The sequence below is a fragment of the Toxotes jaculatrix genome, chromosome 12, assembly GCF_017976425.1.
Source record: "Toxotes jaculatrix isolate fToxJac2 chromosome 12, fToxJac2.pri, whole genome shotgun sequence".
In the NCBI taxonomy this organism is placed as follows: Eukaryota; Metazoa; Chordata; class Actinopteri; family Toxotidae; genus Toxotes; species Toxotes jaculatrix.
Window position 1 is genome coordinate 11,445,963 of NC_054405.1, and position 19,294 is coordinate 11,465,256.

Sequence of the window (19,294 nt, forward strand, 5' to 3'; positions counted from 1 at the left end):
GCCTTCCACAGCCAGAAACTACTGATAACATCTAGAGTTATTCTGTAAACCACTGGTATCACCACCCCTCTACATTCCAGAAATATCCTTTGTATATTCTTGGATCAAATAACATTTTTAGAGAGCAAATTGGAGACTGCGTGGACATGGAGACTGAACACTTTTTTTTCAGGAAATGGGAACTATTTAACACAAGAAAGGAAACAGCTCGTTTTCTGTGTGAATGCTTAGATGTTCAGTGAATCACCCATGCAATCCTCAGGTTATGTTTTTTAAATGATATACCAGACTGTTGTGTTGAACTCTTGCTGAACAGCTTTGAAAGTGAATCATGCATTATTAAAAGCACCATGATCGGTTGGAGACAAGGTATATCTGCCTTAATGGAGAAATAACTATGGCAATCATAAAGCTGTTAGGATGGCAGACATACCAGCAAAACCAGCAACAGGAAAAACTGTAAAATGAGATGAGGTGACCTTAGTTACTAACTGCAAAAACACACATTATGGATGTTATTTTGCAGTGTGTTCTTTGGCTACCCAGCAGAATTTGATTATGCTTTACTAAATTATGGGGTGTGCTCAGTGACTGAGAAGGTCAGTGGAGGACAGACATGTCAGTGGCTGACCTCAGCTGTGCCGTCCAGCTCAGACCGAGGCAGTTGCGTAGGTTGAGGTCCACTGTAATTTTTCAGGTAATTTGTCCCTGATGAAGCACCGTAGCCCTCCAAGAACAGAAAACACTTGAGGAGTGTTATGTGCAGCCAATCGTCAGTACAACCCCGTAAGACTACATCAAGGCTGAGAGTGGGAGGGAGGACTTGGGAAGCAAAACATGGCGATATAACAAGTTTGTCTGTTAGCTGCAGTTTTAAACTGCACCGTATCTCGCAGTGTTGGACTACAACTATAAGTTCATAAAATCCGGACGCTGGAAAACGAAAGCAACGCCTAACTTGAAAGAGAGTCGTGGGCCCCAGCTGACAAGTATTACGCTGGCTGGCGAGATCACAGTGCCTGCCTGTCTGTCTGTGTTTTCCCCGGAAGGTTGGCAGTGCTAGGCGCGACTGTCAACACAGAAAATGGATGAAGAAGGAAAGTTTATTCTGGAGAAGACTGTTTAGTCTGCTAGCTTAGCTACGTTAGCTAGTCAGTTAACGTTAGATTGGTCGCGCGCACCTGACTGGGTATTCGGATTACCGAGCGCTCCGGCTGAAATTGAGGAATATTTAAGTCGTGTTCCCAAGTTTGACAACTGCGGCCGCAAAGAATCGTGTTTCAGACAAAGCCAGTATTTTTCATTTTTCGTACTTATCCAATTGTAATATTCTGGGAGGACATCTTTTTAAGGCTAATAATGCCAGCCTGACAGTCGGTTCTGGTACGGTGCGGACGGACCCGGACGCCATCACATCAGACGTTGCGTTCTCCTTAAAAACAACCATTGCGCTGCTGAGTCGTAAATATTATTTTATACTTTATCGTCATAACAAGGAATGTTTCGGTGGCACACCTGACCTATATGGTAGTTTTTCTTTCGTGACACGTATCATTTTATCAAATACAACATTAGCTGGGATGTTGTACAGCAGCAAAGACGCGGCGTGTCGTCAAAATGAACGCAGCAAGGTGTTCAACAACAGTGGAGGTGCATTGCATTGAAAATCTGCCAGTTGTTAGAAAGGTACCGATGACCGGCTAACGGAGACGTTAACAGTTTGTGAAAATCTCTTATTTGAGTTGAATGTGTTTTAATCATATATCGCAACCGGCATTTCCGCAAAACAACTGCGGATAACATTATAGCTCTCGGCCAGAGTTGACGTGAGCTAGCCAGCTGGGTGCGTCTGTGGCAGCTCTATCTGCGATGTGTTTGCTAATCTAAGAGCTACCGTGTTGTTCCGCAACAGTTTCAGCATATTGGGCAGCGCGTTTGCTGTATTTTCTCTTGAAATATAAGCCCTTTCAAGCTTCTCTAAGCAGCCACTTGAGTCTCCCCCAAGTACTTCTTGTCAAATAACTGGCTAACTTGTTAGCTAACGTTACAAGTTTCGCCAGCAATGTCTGAAAACGCCCCCACACGAAGCCTGGACGACATAGACCTCGCAGCTCTGAGGGTGAGTATTGTTATTACAAGATAAGTGTGCTGCACTATATTCATGTAAAATTATGGCAGACGGACCTCTTAGATGTTATGTCATATGAACTGAGGTGTCAGTTTGCGTCTGGCACAAGCACGACCATTTAACACCCACGCAACAAAGTTAAGGTGGAATAAACATCCTCTGGCTTGGTATTGCTATGGGCTGCTGCGATGTTTTTATACCACAGGTTCTTACCATAGATATTCTAGGGTTTCTCCACTTGATAATAAATAATTCAATTCTCCAGCCCTGACAAGTTTTCGTGATGAGTGTGTTGATAAAAACTAAGAATCATGGCAGCTCCTGTCTCCTCTGCTATAATTCATAACACCAGATACACTTTATGATTGTTCTGCTTTACATACAGCCGCCGTGATGAACAGTTCATCATTTAAAGATGAGACAGATTTTTTAGAATATAAACTACCAGTTCGAGACTGCAATGCACAAACACTATGTCTTTTGTTAAAAAATTTGTTTTTGAGGTGCTTTTTCATTTGGGGGCTTGAGAGTCAGTAATGACTCTAATCCTACCCTGATGGATTTCGGATATGGTATTTTTGGGTTAGTTTGGTTTGGATCACTGTCAACAATCTAATACTGTACAAAATACAACAAACCAGACTTGGTTTAATCTCTAGGTTTAAAATGACCAGAGGGTTATTGGCATCATTAAAACTGTAATATTAGAACTGAGTATAGGAGGTCCTGACACCAGTGTGAGTGCATCACCAAATTAATATCGTTGAGGAATTGTAGAAAAAGTTAAAAAAAAAAAAAGTGCTGTTGATTAAAATTAAAAACATATCAGAGCATACAAAGTATTCCAAAAATATTCAAGGGGAAAAGCCAATTTAAGGGGATCCCTCTGCCCTCTGAATATATCAGGGAACTATCCAGCAGTTTGGTGTAGCTTTCACAGGTTTATGGGGCTTAACAAGGGATCAGAGGTAATTTATCCAAATCCTGGTTTGTTTGTTCCAGTGTTACCACTTTCCCTGACTGAAAATGAGGCCTCACCTGAGAATCTCATCTCAGTTTTGAAAATCCCAGCACATTGTTAAGACTTTGTAAAATGTCAGTATGACATATTTCCCATACTATCTGATTTTGTTTTCTCATTTTAAATGGAAGTACAATCACTTCATTTAATTCAAGAACTGAGTATTTTGGCACAAAGTGACTAATTTTCATTGGCTTTCTGAAAAATTACACTGAACTTTATGACCTGGCATTGCACCCTAAATTGGAGTAATGCATTATATCTACACACACACACACACACACACACATATAAACAGTATATACATACGCACGCACACACACACACACACACACATCCGTTGCCTTCCCCTTCTATGGAGAAAAACAGCTCCATAGCTTTACCAGAGGACAAAAACACCACAGGGAAACTCCAAGTGGCTCAAAGTATTTTTCAAGAAATTCAAGAAATTTTCTGCAGAGTACAGAAGGACTTCAGCATTACATAACGACAGTCCACTGTACACAGGCAGTGTGTCAATTGTGCAGAAACACCTCATTTCAATGCCAATAACACTGGAGGAAACTAAAACCACCTGTGCAACTGTGTTGATTACAGGTGGCATAAAAAGTTGGACTTTTAGAACTAAAGTAGCAAATACTCATAAGGTCGTACTACAAAAATGTACTCTAAATTTCATCTTTTGTTAGTTTAAAATAAAAAGTGACTGCTATGACAATGTTCAGTTTCAAACAGAAACTTTGAAATTCTGATGAAAATATTAGATGGTGATTTGCAAGGAATACCAACCCTCTGGAAATGAAACTCATGAGAAGTTTAGTCTTGTGATTTTTATTTTACTGCAGTGAAACAGTCCATGCTATGTTTGGCATAAATAACCTTATGCAAGTGTGAGAGAAATGAATGCTGTAATTTTAAGAAAAGCCTAGATTGGTTTGCACTTTACAAAGCTTTATTGTAAACAGCAGTAAAAGTAATATTATATTAAATGTCATCGCTTTCCATATTGTGTGTATTAATTCACAGTATCATCATGGACAGATGTAATGTAGCTGAAACAGTTCATGTGACACCAGGCCCATAACAGGAAACATAATTCAACAACTGCAATCTCGGTTAATTAAAAAATGTAAACATTGTTCATCCCAAAGTGTGATGTATAAAGTATGTGAGGTTGCTGTGTAACTGAGATGCTGCTGGGATTAGTTTGTTGAATTTGAAAAAAAGGCATTACTTCCAACTTTGTTGTTAGTCAAAGACTCTGCAGTGTACTGCAGTATGTAATATACTGCAAATGTTTAGGAAGCCATTTAAAAACACTTAAGGTCATCTAGAAAGTTCTCTAATGATTTCTACAGAATGCAAGTGAGTTTGAGTCACAACAACAAAATCGGAGCAAGTTTGGGTTGTGATTTTGACAATTGTTGCAGCTGTGTAACCAAAGATAGGGCTGGCTATTTTTAAAAAAAAACTTCCTTTGTCAGCTAAGTTGACACCCCTGCAGGAAGTGTATGGTCAGCTTCCCCATGGACTGTAACCAGGGTCTTTTGGATTTCTTATGTCATTGAAAAGAGGTTGTTCTTTTGACAAGAGGCTGGGCGCAGCGTGACATTAAGGAAAATTCATTGCAATGTTCCCTGAGATTCACCAGTATGTTGAGTTTACACATTAGCATGGCAGCATGATATCCACAAGAAGTATTGGGGCTGCAATTTTTATGATTTAGGCATTTAAGCCCTGTAGTTTTACTGCTTTCTTGCCTTTTTTGCAGTCATTGCTGACAATTTGCTTAACTGTGTGTGCTGGTGGTGCTACTCCTTGAACATAACTGTACCCTTCCCCTTCTATCACTTCATTCCTCTCATCCCACTCTCTGTGCTGGACGTGGGTGAATCTACCGCCTCTGCCTTGCCGCCTACTCCGTCATTACATTATTCTCTTCCATACCATAGCATCATTCTCCTGCCTCCTACTTTACGTCACAGTTCCACCTCTTTTGTGTCCTTGTGCATAACACACTTCAAAATCTGGCTAGTGTGTTTATGTCATCATACGAGCTGTGTGCATTTGCGTTAAATGTGTGGTCATTTCCCAGTTTTTCTGCCAAATGTCTCTTGAGTATATATGGTATTTTTCTCATAAATGTTCCCTGCCTCAAAGGAATGTTTCCCCTCCATGTTGAAGGCAGAAAACCCATCATTGGAAACAGATGAAAGCAGGATAGGTCATGCTGTACATTCTAAACCCAAAGCAGCAGTCCCACCACCCACACATCTTCTTAAAGCCATATTGAAATTGCATGAAAGTGGAACTGCTTGTCATTTTCCCTTGTCTCTTGGGGGAGGGGGTTGCATAATTAAGTCAAAGCAACCTACTCATTATTAGTATCAGAGAAATATGTGTTCACAGCATTGAAACTTCAAATGAACATATCAAGAAAAGGCCACAAGTCGTCTCCATATTATCAGAATCCGTCTTTGCATATTTTAGCATCAATATTTAGTATATCGGCTTGTCTGTTTTCCTCCGTGTAAACTCTTGTCGGTGGGTGGTGAGTGTGTGAGTGGGTGGCTGGGAAGATTGAGTTCAGATGATTTGTATGGAAATATGGAATTGTAATATTGGATTTAAATTGGCTTTAGTGTACATAGTAGAAACCATCTGGGTTGCTTTTTTAATTTATACATGATTTCTGTTCTACAGAGGCTTGTGTGTGTATGAAGTTTGCAGCTATGCTCACTTAAATAGCAGCACACAGCTCGTGTTGCACAGGAAAACAAATCTAAATGCAGCTGACATTTTTTTTATTTATAAGTGCTGTATCTACTAAATCAAAGATCCTCAAGGTTTTTGTTACAGTGACACATTTTGCTTTATTTTGTGTCCCCAGCAGAGCCCTAATAGTGTTTTGTATTTGGGAGTGTTTGAAATCAGCCACTGTGACAAAATAACTGAAGCCAGATTGCAGCAGTTATTATCTGACCCTGCTGTCTGCTTATTGTATGACTTATGAATCTGCCCTTGTCTACCATAGGATCCAGCAGGAATCTTTGAGCTGGTCGAAGTTGTCGGCAATGGGACATATGGGCAGGTGTACAAGGTGAGATATGATGCCTATATCACATCTGAATACTGTAGGACTATTACTGTAGATTGAAACATTCCACACAACAACAAATAGGTTGTCACTTTGTGTGTTGATTGTAATATTGAGCAGGCTGGAGTGTGGCCACCACTCCAGTGCCTACTCTTTGTTAAATGTTCTTTGCATTTTTTTCCCCCTCAGATTCAAATTTAGCTTACTGCCATGTCAGAAAAATTTTCAGCTGTCAGTCTGGAAAGTTTAAAGTGCTTGTGAAGTGTGAAGAAAGATAAGAGACTTCAGTAGGAGAAAATGTAAAATAAGAACAGCAAAATGATGAAGCAAATTAGCCACACTTAGTGGACAGAATTCAAAGCATTTCAGAACCATGAGGCCCATGGTCATTTGAAACTTTACTGACCACTGTTATGATAATCCAACTTGTTCTCGAATCAGGGTCGTCACGTAAAGACGGGCCAGCTGGCTGCCATCAAGGTGATGGATGTTACGGAGGAGGAAGAAGAGGAGATCAAAGCAGAAATCAACATGCTGAAAAAATACAGCCACCACCGCAACATAGCCACGTACTACGGTGCCTTTGTCAAGAAGAGTCCACCAGGACATGATGACCAACTTTGGGTCTGTCTTCCCTTGTACCTGGCCTGGTGATTTTTTTACCAGTGTGCCTCACTGATTGTGCTCGCTAAGCTGGTGTTTTTCTGTGTGCAGCTGGTGATGGAGTTTTGTGGGGCAGGATCAGTGACCGACCTGGTTAAAAACACTAAGGGCAGCTCTCTAAAGGAGGACTGGATTGCTTACATCTGCAGAGAGATCCTCAGGGTGAGAAATTGCAGTTGCTTCAGTCAAAATAAGTCTGTATCAGAGGTTACTCCTCACTGACCAGTTTTGACTTCTTTGCCTGTGCCCAGGGCCTTTCTCACCTCCATGCCCATAAAGTCATCCACAGAGACATCAAGGGCCAGAATGTGCTGCTAACAGAGAATGCCGAGGTCAAGCTTGGTATGTTGAACACTTTGAAGTTTTTGGCCATTGAATTGTGCTGCAGAAATACAGTAGGTATGTTCTATCTATCCCTTGTTGTCTCACATCCTTTCCTACTCTGATTCCTTTGTCCACATTCAGTTGATTTTGGGGTGAGTGCTCAGTTGGACAGGACCGTTGGGCGCAGGAACACCTTCATTGGCACACCATACTGGATGGCGCCTGAGGTCATTGCCTGTGATGAGAACCCTGACTCCACCTATGACTACAGGGTAAGAGCAGCACTGTTTGTGTGTGTGTCTGAGTGTGTGTGAGTACTATGCTGTGAGAGCATATGAAAGATAGAGACTGACCTGTTCCTGTGTGTATTTTGCAGAGTGATATCTGGTCCTTGGGGATCACAGCTATTGAGATGGCAGAGGGAGCTCCTCGTAAGTGTATACACTCGATTCAGCACCTATTTTAACTGTTCTTGATTGAATCATGCATTTCTATGCACTCAGCAATGGATAATTTCTCATCATGGCAAAGCCCATTCTAAAAGACCTCATGAATGAGTCTTGTCTTGCATATGTGGCCTCGTTGTCTGTGTCTTCAGATGGACGGCTGACTCACTGTAATCAAGGTAGTGTAGTCGTGAGCTGGCAGTTGGCCTGTGGAGGCTGATTGCACAGATCCCTCTGGTCTGCTTAGCAGAGATGTGTCTGCCTGGAGATTTGCTGTCGAACCTGACTAAGAAGCAAAGAAAGTCTCACTTAAGAGTGGCAGCTAAAATGTAATTTAAATCATAGCTGCAGTAAAGAAATTCCATGTCAAATAGTGGCTTAACATGAGTAACTTATTGTGGGTAGTGTACCATTAAATTTGACCAGTTGGTGGTGGTTGTTATGCAGTTATCATAATCCTGCCTACAGCAAGAATTATATTATACTCCTCATTTACTTAGTACTGCATTAAATTAGTATTAAAGCACCCCCATATTAAAAAAACACTTCTAATATGGGGGTCCTGTTTTTTTTAGCTGTATTTTTGTTGTGAAATGTGTTTTCACTCTCTCTGAATTTTACAGCCACCTGTAGATAACAGTTCAGTGGGGGGTAAACTAGTGAATAAAATTATATTTAAAATCCCCTTCTGCTCCAAACTGTGTTTTGCTTTTTGTTACCTCACTTGAATATTTGATCTTTACTGTTCAGAATGATGTATGTGCCGAGTTTGCCACAGTTTTAACATTCATCTGCTGAAGAAGGAAGGCTTCTTTATGCTCTCACTTAAAGTTTTAAGGAAGTTACCTACAATTATGATTTAGTGTCAACATAACCAGTTTTGAAGCCAGTCTTGGTCCAGTGTAAAGCTTATGAAGGAGTGGTGTGAAAACAAAATATATCAGACACAAATCATTGTTCCATGTAGAGTATTTTTATGTCTCAAAACATGTCTGGAGGGGATTTTTAAGGTTAAAGTGCATGTGTAGTGTGTAGTCTAGTTTTCTTAAGTTTGCTTATTAGGAATAAATTTGTACCACTGGCTCTTACATTTTTTTTTATGTCCTGAAAACCTTTTTTTCATATCAGAGATAAATAATACAGAGCTCCTAGCGACCATGCTGCTGCTGTTGTGAATGACATAAGGCATATGGGCCAACTGTTCTGTGATGTACCATTATAAATTATGCAGACTGTACTTAATCCATCAGTCTCATCACTGAAGTATGTTTTCCACTAATAAAGTTGCAATATTTCTTGTGTTTAGACAAGCTTTTTTGTTAGTAGTGCCGAAACCATTGGATGTTAATAGATTAGTTGATCAACTGAAAGTAATGAAAGTAATTAATATATTTTTTAGATTAGTTGATCAGTTGCAGTTGCAGCAACATGGGATGTGTGTCTGGTTCTTTGAGATGCATCACTGGGCCAGCTACAACAATGTTTACTTGTCACACAAAACCTTAGGCTTTGAAAACTGGATTTTTATCAACTTGCGGGTCCTTATTGTGTATTTGTCTGCTTTTTTTTTATCGTTTGCACATAAAACACATCTTTTTGTATATGAGGAAATGTTGAAAATCCTTTGTTTCAGCATTTTCAAAATTGCAGTATTAGGCCAAGGAGGAGTGACACAGTGTTGCTCTTGTTTGAGACTTTAAAAAAAAAATATGAGGGAGCACATTTCCTACTGACGACCATCTATCATTTGTGGTTGCATCAGATGCCTACTTTTAGCTTGTTTTTGAACCTTTTAAAATACTTTGTTCCACCCATGTGATGCTTTGGCCTTGGCAGGCTACTTTAGGTGTGCAAAGCTTTTTAGGATCCCCATGTCACTGCAACAGCTGTTGACACAGAATTGGTTCAGACTTGTTGCTATGGCTCCAAAATGTTTTCCACAAAAAGGTACTACTACAGGCTGTACAGTCCCTCTCTTATGCGCCACAAGCCCAAAAAAACCCCAATAAAACCAAAAATGTACACATTTATCATTGTGAACTTCAAAATTCAAAGAAAGATGACAAGGGTTATGACATTAATTAAAAGGGTTGAAGACCAGCATGTTATTTTCAGGCTTGTGCACAAAAACAGGGGTGTCTGCATCTTTTCACACACTGAGCATTTTGCTCACTTGCTGTGTTAGCAGACACTGTCCATACCTCTTTTATTCACCTAAGGTGCATGAACACTTAAAACAGAGTGGTCAGTACAGTGAATAAGAGTTCTCGTATTTAATAAAACACAAAATGGGCTCTGTGTCTTGACAGGATGTTGACGGATACCCCAGTATCCTGTCAGTGGGTGATCCATTCCTAAACATGCAAGCCAAAGAGTGAATACAGTTTTTGCTTAAACATCATCACTATGTGTAACACATGTTAATCATGCATGTTAAATGTGGCATATATACATACATACATCAGTTTAACTGTGGTCCCTCTGTTTTAATGTGGCCCTTAAAATGCTGAAGTGAAATTTCCTTCTTGCCTTTGGCTGTCTCAGTCACGTTGCATATGTCCAAAAACTGCGTTACAAAAGCCTGTTTACTGAAACTCTAAAGCTAACCAGTCAGGTTTAGCTACCTACCTACGCTGGGAACACAATGACTCACAGTCCTTGCTCTTACATTCAATGTAACAAAGCCTGAGGCACCAGGAAAGATTGGATAGCAGCAGCTGAAACCATGATTTAGGATGCAAAGAACATGTGTAATGGTGGCTAGTATTATTTACAAACTACAGCGTGTGGGAATATATAGATAGTCTGTCTAACATAAAATTTATGTGGATGTTCCATTTTCCTTCTTTGTACTGTAGCTCCCAGCATGGGTAGGAGGATTTGATAATACCTAACAACTCTTATCATCTTTTTTTTTATCTCTGTAGCCTTGTGTGACATGCACCCGATGAGAGCCCTCTTCCTGATTCCCAGGAATCCCCCTCCAAAACTTAAATCCAAAAAATGGTGAGTTACCGACAACCCTGCTGTTGTGTTTCCAAAGGCAAATTGAAGAGAAAGGTGCCCAAAACATTTTATAACAATGGAAGAATGTACTTAATCATTCTCACTGTCTGGTACTGTGCAGTAGATTACAGAGTAGATACACTCCAGTGTTCCAGTGTTTTTTTCCCTATCAAATTACATAGAAATATTTCTATGTAACGCATTAGATAAAATGGCAAAAGACTGCCTCATTAAGAACGGTGTACATTTCAGCTAAACATATAGAAATTATCCTGTTGCATTGAAATAACACAAGTTTTGCAATAATTAGGTAAATACCATAAATTAATGTGATACACCAAAAAGAGAAAAATCAGCAGGAGAGCACATTTACATGCACTTTAATAATGAACTTACTCTGTTTACTTGATGTATTAGAAACCAGGTTACTGCAGAGCAACAATAAGCAGGTTGAGTGCATATAAAACACACTTAATGAGAACAGCACTGAATGGAAAGAATGCTGATTGTACAAGAAATGATGGAAAATTACAGGAAAATTTGTGATTTCTCAAAGCAGATGTTGTGCTTCAGGTTACTTTGGGTCCATTTGTCCCTGGACTGGGAAAGACATTGGGGTTAGCTATCCCTCAGTCAGATTGCAAAGTATGAGATGTCATGTGCTTTGTCCTAGTATTGAGACCAATATTGTGAGCAAGACAAGAAGCTGAAGGCTTTTAAATGAATTTGTCATGTTCTTTCTTCTACTTCTTTTTTTTGCTCCTATTTTCCTACTACTAAATAATGGATCCATGTGATAGAGTTTATGGCACTCAGAATGCAGTAGTTTTTCCACAAGTTTTATAATTCTAATCATAAAGAAGTTGTCAGTCAATGTTATGTGACTGAACGATAATGCAAATATTAACATTTTGGTTTCAGTTTCATAGAAATTGAGTGATGAGCAGCAACAGCTGGTGGTTAAGTAGTTTCTCAGATGGTTAATAAACTGTTCACTCTGCTGAATGGCTAATAGCAGCTACTAGCTCCCCTGTCAGTCAAATCATTTCTGTAAGGACATTGCTGAATGTTGTAGTTTTTCATGGTCTGGGCATGCTGTATATGTAAAACAGGCTAAAGACACATCTTGTATCACTTGAATCTTTCGGATTATTTTTGGATGACGATTCTGGGCAGTAACAGCCTAGCTGTTCCATGCCTCCCCGCTCTCTCCCTCTCCCTCACCAGTTTATCATCCTCTAACCTCCCCCTCTCTCCCAGGTCCAAGAAATTCATTGACTTTATAGAAGGCTGTCTAGTGAAGACATATCCCAGCCGACCATCCACAGAGCAACTGCTCAAGCACTCCTTTATCAGAGACCAGCCCACTGAGCGCCAGGTCCGAATTCAGCTCAAAGACCACATTGACCGTACACGCAAGAAAAGAGGCGAGAAAGGTAAGCAAAGCAGATGGGAAGAGCCTAAATGGGTGTAACATGGTCAACATGGTCTCTTCTTGGACAGTGATTCACTTAAGTATACTGTAGGTTATTATGGTACAAAGTTTGTTCATGTAACGTTTTGAATTTCTAATTTTCCTCATAGAAGAGACAGAGTATGAGTACAGTGGCAGTGATGAAGAGGACGAAAATCGTGGAGATGACCGAGAGTCAAGGTAATTGCAATTTATCATCTCTGTCAAAGTAGTATGAATCCGTGACTTGTGTTCTCTGTGTGAACAATGGTCCCCCAAAATCCTTTACCTCATATCTTCAATTTTGGCCATCAGTTCAATTCTCAACGTGCCCGGTGAGTCCACCCTGAGGCGGGACTTCCAACGCCTGCAGCAGGAGAACAAAGAGCGCTCGGAGGCTCACAAGAGGCAGCAGGCCCAACTGGCTGCTCAGCGCCGGGACCCTGAGGAACACAAAAGGCAACTGTTGCATGACCGACAGAAACGCATTGAAGAGCAGAAGGAACAGCGTCGCAGACTTGAAGAGGTAATAGTCAACGAGGGAATCGATACTTTTTAAAGGAATTGTTTGGCATTATGAAAAATATACCTGTATTTTCTTTCTGAAAATTAGAATGATGCCGTCCCCAAGTCTGTGCGCTAAATTTAAAACTAGAACCAGGAGGAAATTAGCTTAGCTTAGCATAAGGGCAGACATCTCTCTCTCTCTCTCCAGAGTTACAAAACATACCTGTCAACACCTTGAGAACTTGTGCTATAACTATGTCTCGGCAAGCACTGTGTCTAGAAAGAAATTGTTACAGCACACAACAACAATTTGTCATTTTCAGACTTAAGTTTTTGTACAGATTAGACAAAGGAGATGCTAATCGGTGGGGTTAGTCGCTTCCAGTCTTTATCCTAAGCTAAGCAAATTTCTTCCTGGTTCTAGCTTTATATTTAGACTGGGATCAGTCTTCCAATTCTTGGCACAAAAGCAAATAATCACATTTCCCAACATTTCAATTCAAATTTCTTTTTTTCTGTCTTGCGGTTGCTGTGAAGTTTTTGACACCACACGTCACATCCCAGTATTGTCAAAGATTATCATGATGTTGCAGTCACACCTTTGATGAAAATCTTATAATTAGAAAGAAGAATTAGAGAATTCCCTAACTATGAGCAACACTGATACTCAGTTTAGCAAAAGCAGCTGTTTTAGGAACATAGTTGTTATGGATGTTTAAGAATAAGAAATTTAACTTCAAAATGAAATACCACCCATATGTAAATCCTCACCCTTCTCCTATAGAGAATGAAAACACATTCACCCTGACCTTGATTTTTTAATTATTTGTAAACCTGCACATTTTACCAGAGGCTCATGATACTAATATAATGCAATATGACAGTAGGTTTCTAATTAAAAGGAAAACTGTACCAAGCAACAAAAAGGTCAGGTTCATATTGGTAATGCGTATTCTCTTATTCTAATCCTTAAGGCGCTTAACTATTTGCTGTTGCCTTTTTATCTGCCCTTTATCAAAGCTCCAATCGTCATGTCACTGTTTGGTTAGCCATTGCTTGCTTTGGTCATAAGGACACAGCATCTATGATTTTGTTTGTTTTGTGGGCCCTACTAAACGTGTGTTACATAATATGCTGAATGTATAAACTATCAGCATAAGTAATTAAATAAAGGATCATGCAAGAGTAACAGTGTTTGAACAGCTTAGATTTTGAAATGTGGAGTATGCACCACATGTAAAACAAACCAGTACACTTTGCCTATCCTTTAGTTTTTTCCTGTCCCTAACTCAGAGCCTCCATGACTAAATAACTAATTAAAAGCACTGAACAATATCTCAGGTCACCTTCAATTGCAACAGTACCTTTTCAACATTTTGCTCACTAACATTTATTGTTAAATAAATAGGGAAATAGTTGGGAATAGGGTGAGATTATTTAAAGTAAAAAACAGTCCTGCTCCTTACAGATATGAATTATTAAACGTGTAAACATGTGCCCAGAGTGAGATGTTTTTGTAGCCTAGAAGGAGATGTTGGAAATGCATGGAGACTTTGAAAAAGTAGCTTTACTCCTAACCAGTATGAAGGTTAGTGAGTTAGTATTACTGACTGAAGATTCAGGCCTGTTATGAGGCCAGAAAACATTAAAACATTTTGAACCAGCTCTGGAGGCTGTAGGTATCAATTTGACTAATATAGTGCATTGTTACTGCGGTACTTTTGTAAATATTTCACGTTCCCTCAGCGTGTATCAACATGTTACCTTCTCTGCGCATCACACATCTGAACTGGCTTTGAAGCTTTATCTAATACTGAGTTGACAAAATGTCATCATAGTGACAAACTGTGAGGAAAAAAGCCCTGTGGAAAGTTCTGCCTTACTGTCTGTAGATAATAGCCGTTACCAGCAATTAGTTTATTGATTGGCTGGTGGAGCCAGATGATCATGGTCATTTTATATATCCTGTAATCACATGCATCAAATATAGGAAATTTAAGAAACCACTGTAATTTTTGTAATAGGTTGCAGTTTGTCATTGGCCAACAGATGGGACTTGGAAGCAAACACTGATGGAGCAGGACAATGAAATTAAATTAAGATTTTGTGTTTATTCTCCTGATTTATCTGCTAGGGTTGTAAAATGCTTTAAAACATTCTTGTAGATATTATTTACGTAAAGATGATGCATATTGCTGAATATTTTGAAAGACATACCTGCATAACTCAGCTCACTGGTGGGCTGCTGACAAAGTGTCAGCAGCTGTGAAATGTTTCAGGAGTTATGTGTGAGAGATTTGAATGAGGCAGATATAATTAGACTCATATTTCTAAACAGCATTGTGCAGTGTTCGTAAGGTAATTTTGCTGCAGTAAGGTTGTACTCCCAAAATCTACCTCCACTTCCTCCTCTACCTTATCTGGCTCTTCTGTTCAACAGTGAAGTGCCAACAACAACTGAGTGGACAAGCAAGTGTTTTGTGTCACTAAGTGGGAGGTTCTCACCACAAAGATCAAATCTTGTTGTTTCAGTGCCCCTTAAAAAGCAGGTAAAGACAGCTCCCTGTCACAGTTGAATAACTGGTCAGTTGGAGTTTGAATCAAAGCAGCACACTCAGAAGATGATTAGGATGCAATAGGTGTGTGTGTGTTTGTGAGAATTAGTCATGGCCTCTATTCTGTGCCCTGCGCTTCCGCCCCCTTCATTTCTTTTTTCCAGCTCTTTGCACAAAAAACAGGGAAGGGAGGGTTTGCTTATAAGCAGGCTATCCATTATAGAGTCCCTTGTGGAAACATAGCCACTATGCTCATTTCTCTTTTTCCTGTCACCCTCCTCTCCCAGCAACAGAGAAAAGAACGAGAGATGGTGAGGCAGCAAGAAAAAGGTCCCCACCGGAGACTTGACGATATGAGACGGGAGGAAGATAGAAGGCTGGCTGAGAGGGAGCAGGTAACCAACCACAGGAGACATGGGGCTGTAATCAGCCAATCAGGGTGAAGTATGGGTGTGTCCATCAGCAACACTGTGCAAGTTGCTCTGGTGGTGAAATTCCATGAGTAGGTTGCCATAGCAGCAAGGGTCTAAATTAGTGTATTTATTCAGAGATGAGTTTTCTGTGGGTGAGCTCTCTGCATCTCTTATGCTCTGTTTCCAGTCTACCCTCAGTAACACAAGAGTCTGGCATCATAGCCTCATCACCTCCTTTTGCTAAATACTGATTTTATGTTAGTACAATGTTATATAGTTAGTATAATATACTGCTAAATATTTTTATTATTCTTAATCTAGTAATTGATCACAATCTCTGTGTAGTGCCCGACAGTATTGTTTGTTGACATGTTTTAATACTAACTTTTATTTGTGTTATAGCTTCTAAAAAGAGCCAATGAATGTTTTATCACTAAAATTCAGTGTTAGAGTTGCTGATTTTTTATCAGTACAGCTCATGGTTTCTGTTGTTTGCTGGAATGACATTACATAACTGTTATCTTCTACCCCTCCCCCGTGTACTTTCATTTCTCTTTTTCCACCTTAATGCTTATCATTCCTGCCTTCTTACTTGTCCTCAGGAGTTTATCAGACATAAGTTAGAAGAAGAGCAGCGGCAGTTAGAAATCCTTCAGCAGCAGTTGCTTCAGGAGCAGGCACTGCTTATGGTAACTAGTCCTCACCTTCTTTATCAGCTCTTGTTTTGACTGCAGAGGTTTCCCTGTCCTCCTCTCGGTTATAATACCTCATAAACAAAGGAGATTTTTTTGATCACCGCTGAAATGTACTAAACCTCTCCTCACAACAATGTGGCTTGGTTTGTTTTTGTCAAAACAAACACTGCTGTTACATGTCTGCTTGTGTTTGCGGCTGATTCTTTTAGGTGAACTACAGGCAGCTGAGATGACATCTTTTACAGTCAGATCCTCACAGCTTGTAACAAAATAAGCAGGTTCAGGTTTTAGGTGTGCTGCACCTTGATGTAGATATCCTCTACATGTTGGAGAATATGGATGCAGCTCCCACAATATTGCATGTGTTAAAAATGCAGACACTGACCTAGATTTTTGGGGCAGTTTTGGGCAGCTTTCAGTTTATCAATGTATCTTGTTTACGTTGAAGGGAAGAATTACCACACTCCTGACATCTTTGTTTCAACTATCTGCCGTGGAGCGTAGGAGTTGCTGTCATTTGGATTGAGCTTTTTGTTCCTGTTTTTTAGTAGGAGAAAGAGCCCAATCCTCACTACTGTAAGCATGGAAGAAACTGAAATAGATTGTCATATATCCCTCCTAGGTTACACATACACATAAAAAGAAAAAAAAGAAACATAAAATTGAAAATATCAGTGTTCCACGGCAGCTGCATATTTGTGGCAGCAGTCCTTTCCCACCGCAGCATATTCAATATCCCTATGAGAGATATACTGTAGTCCCTCCATTGTGTCCTTAGGCTACTCTAAAGTCCCCTCCCACACAGGGAAGCACCTGGGTGAGGCATCCTCACCAGGTGCCAAACTCTGTTTTTTCACTGACTTGATTATGTTGTCCCCACTAAACACTAAATTGACAACAAGTATTTAACTTTATGGAAAAGTTCATTTTGAATCCTTGTACCAACGGTTTTTCAAATATCACTTCATGTTGCACATTCAGATAGTTCAGTAGCATTTAGTGCTTGAGAATGGAAATATAATCTTTGCTTCTGTAAGAAGCAGTGTGAATTTCAGTCTACATTTCAGTGACTCATGGTAGAAACTCTTTTCATTTCATTTCTTTTATTTCTTGTCCGCTAAAGAGCATAGTGGCCATCAAAAGGCTTGGAGACCAGTGTCTACACCTCACAATGAAAAACCAATAAGTCAACTGACTCATTTTTACACTGTCCATTTAATATACAGCACAAAAGGTTTAGCTACAGACACAATCAATATTCTTTTGATGTGGGTTGGTAATTTACTGCTGTACTAAAAATAGGAGTAGGAACTTAGAGAAGATAAAATCTGCCCCAAACGCTTACTATCTCAGTAGAGGAAATCAGTGGTGGTCAGCTAAATATGCAAACCTCTGCCTGTAGTTGTAGTGAATGCAACCTTGCTGTTTGCAGATATCTTGGTTCATTTATGACTTGCCTGACCCATCTGTTTTACTCAGTCTGAGGCAAGCAACATCTTGACTGCAGTGTTTTTTTTTTTTTTTTTTTTTTGCTCAGGAGTATAAGCGTAAGCAGCTGGAGGAACAACGTCAGTCAGAGAGGCTACAGAGGCAGCTGCAGCAGGAGCATGCCTACCTGGTGTCTCTGCAACAACAGCAGCAAGAAAAGAAGCCCCAGCTCTACCACTATAACAAAAACCTGGAGCCCAACAACAAACCTACTTGGGCTCGCGAGGTAGCAGTGTTACTCCCTACATTTGCAGCATTACACACCAGAGTTAAACTACTGTAACTAGTGACCTACAGAATAAATCATTTCACTGTTGTCAATATTTCAGGTGGAGGAGAGAAGTAAGCTCAACAGACAGGGCTCACCCAAAATCTGCACCACTGTCTCTGACACTGCCATCCAGTCACGCTCTGACTCGATTAGCCAGTCAGGAGTGGTCCAGTCTGCTCAGACCCCACCAATGCAGAGGCCTGTTGAACCCCAAGGAGGACAGGGCAAGGTGGGTGTTTGCAAGTGTTTAAAATTCAGTTCAATAAAACCTCCTGGAAAAAACAATGGAAGATGCTTATACCTTTCTGCCTTTGAATTCTTAGCTGCTTTACTCTTAATTGTCTATGCTACTTTATTTATGCCTTCTTTTTCGTCTTTTCCCTTTTTTCCCCTCTTTACCCCTCATTTGGTTCCTACATGTTTAAAAAAATCACCTTGGAAAACAAACACAATCTTGCATCTTTCTCCACTTCGACCTGCTTCTCCGGCTATCTTGTGCGCTCTTCCTTCCGCTTGGCTGCTCTTCCCTCCTGGTGTGCTGCTGCTGCTGCTGCTCCCGTTCTCTGCAGTTCCAGATGGCTCACTTGGTACCTCTGAAGCCTTATGCTGCTCCTGTCCCTCGCTCCCAGTCCCTATGTGACCAGCCCACTAAGACCATGTCCGCCTTCCCCACCCAGGATCCCTCCCTCACCCCCACCCCTCGCCCCATCCACTCTAGAGAGCTGGTGCGTCAAAATTCAGACCCCACTTCTGAAACCCCAGCACCACAGGCACACCAAATCCGAGAGGATCGTGGCCCCTGGATCCGCCTGCCAGATGTGGAACTCCCACCCAAGGTAAGCTCTGGAGGCTGGTTTTGACTCAGCAGAAGGTGTGCAACCCTAAACATAACCTCAGTTTTACACTTATTTTTAACAAGACTTCCTTTTCTACACAAAAATATCATGTTAGCTGGTCTACAGTGAATAAACTGACATTGAAAGCTATCCTTTTTATAAAATAAAACTCTCTTTACCTCGCACGGTAGCTGGTGAATCTAACAGTATTTTCATCTTATATGAATACTTTCAGAAGTGGTTCATGTGTTAAAATTGTCAGTGCTTCTTGGGCTGATTTGTCTATGTGATGACAGGCAATCTTCTAGGAAGTTGCTGTTGTTTATTAAGGGTGGTATTAGGCTTTAAAAGAAAAATGTGCAGACACTTTCTAAGCTATTGCTTTTGCAAA

The 19,294-nt window shown here is 40.3% G+C and overlaps 1 protein-coding gene across 2 annotated transcripts in view; it reads left to right on the plus strand.

The window, feature by feature from the left end:
• The first annotated feature begins 788 nt into the window (after positions 1-788).
• mink1 (misshapen-like kinase 1) overlaps positions 789-19,294 on the plus strand; it is a 29,446-nt gene continuing 10,940 nt past the window's right edge. For both annotated transcript variants that reach the window (XM_041051747.1, XM_041051748.1), the window contains exons 1-16: positions 789-2,119; positions 6,184-6,249; positions 6,688-6,870; positions 6,961-7,071; positions 7,161-7,251; positions 7,375-7,505; positions 7,610-7,664; positions 10,607-10,685; positions 11,946-12,121; positions 12,270-12,339; positions 12,454-12,664; positions 15,488-15,595; positions 16,216-16,302; positions 17,846-18,022; positions 18,126-18,296; positions 18,637-18,903. In XM_041051747.1, coding sequence (XP_040907681.1) covers positions 2,063-2,119; positions 6,184-6,249; positions 6,688-6,870; positions 6,961-7,071; positions 7,161-7,251; positions 7,375-7,505; positions 7,610-7,664; positions 10,607-10,685; positions 11,946-12,121; positions 12,270-12,339; positions 12,454-12,664; positions 15,488-15,595; positions 16,216-16,302; positions 17,846-18,022; positions 18,126-18,296; positions 18,637-18,903 — 2,040 coding nt within the window. In that variant the 5' untranslated portion in view covers positions 789-2,062. The remainder of the gene's footprint in view (positions 2,120-6,183; positions 6,250-6,687; positions 6,871-6,960; positions 7,072-7,160; positions 7,252-7,374; positions 7,506-7,609; positions 7,665-10,606; positions 10,686-11,945; positions 12,122-12,269; positions 12,340-12,453; positions 12,665-15,487; positions 15,596-16,215; positions 16,303-17,845; positions 18,023-18,125; positions 18,297-18,636; positions 18,904-19,294) is intronic.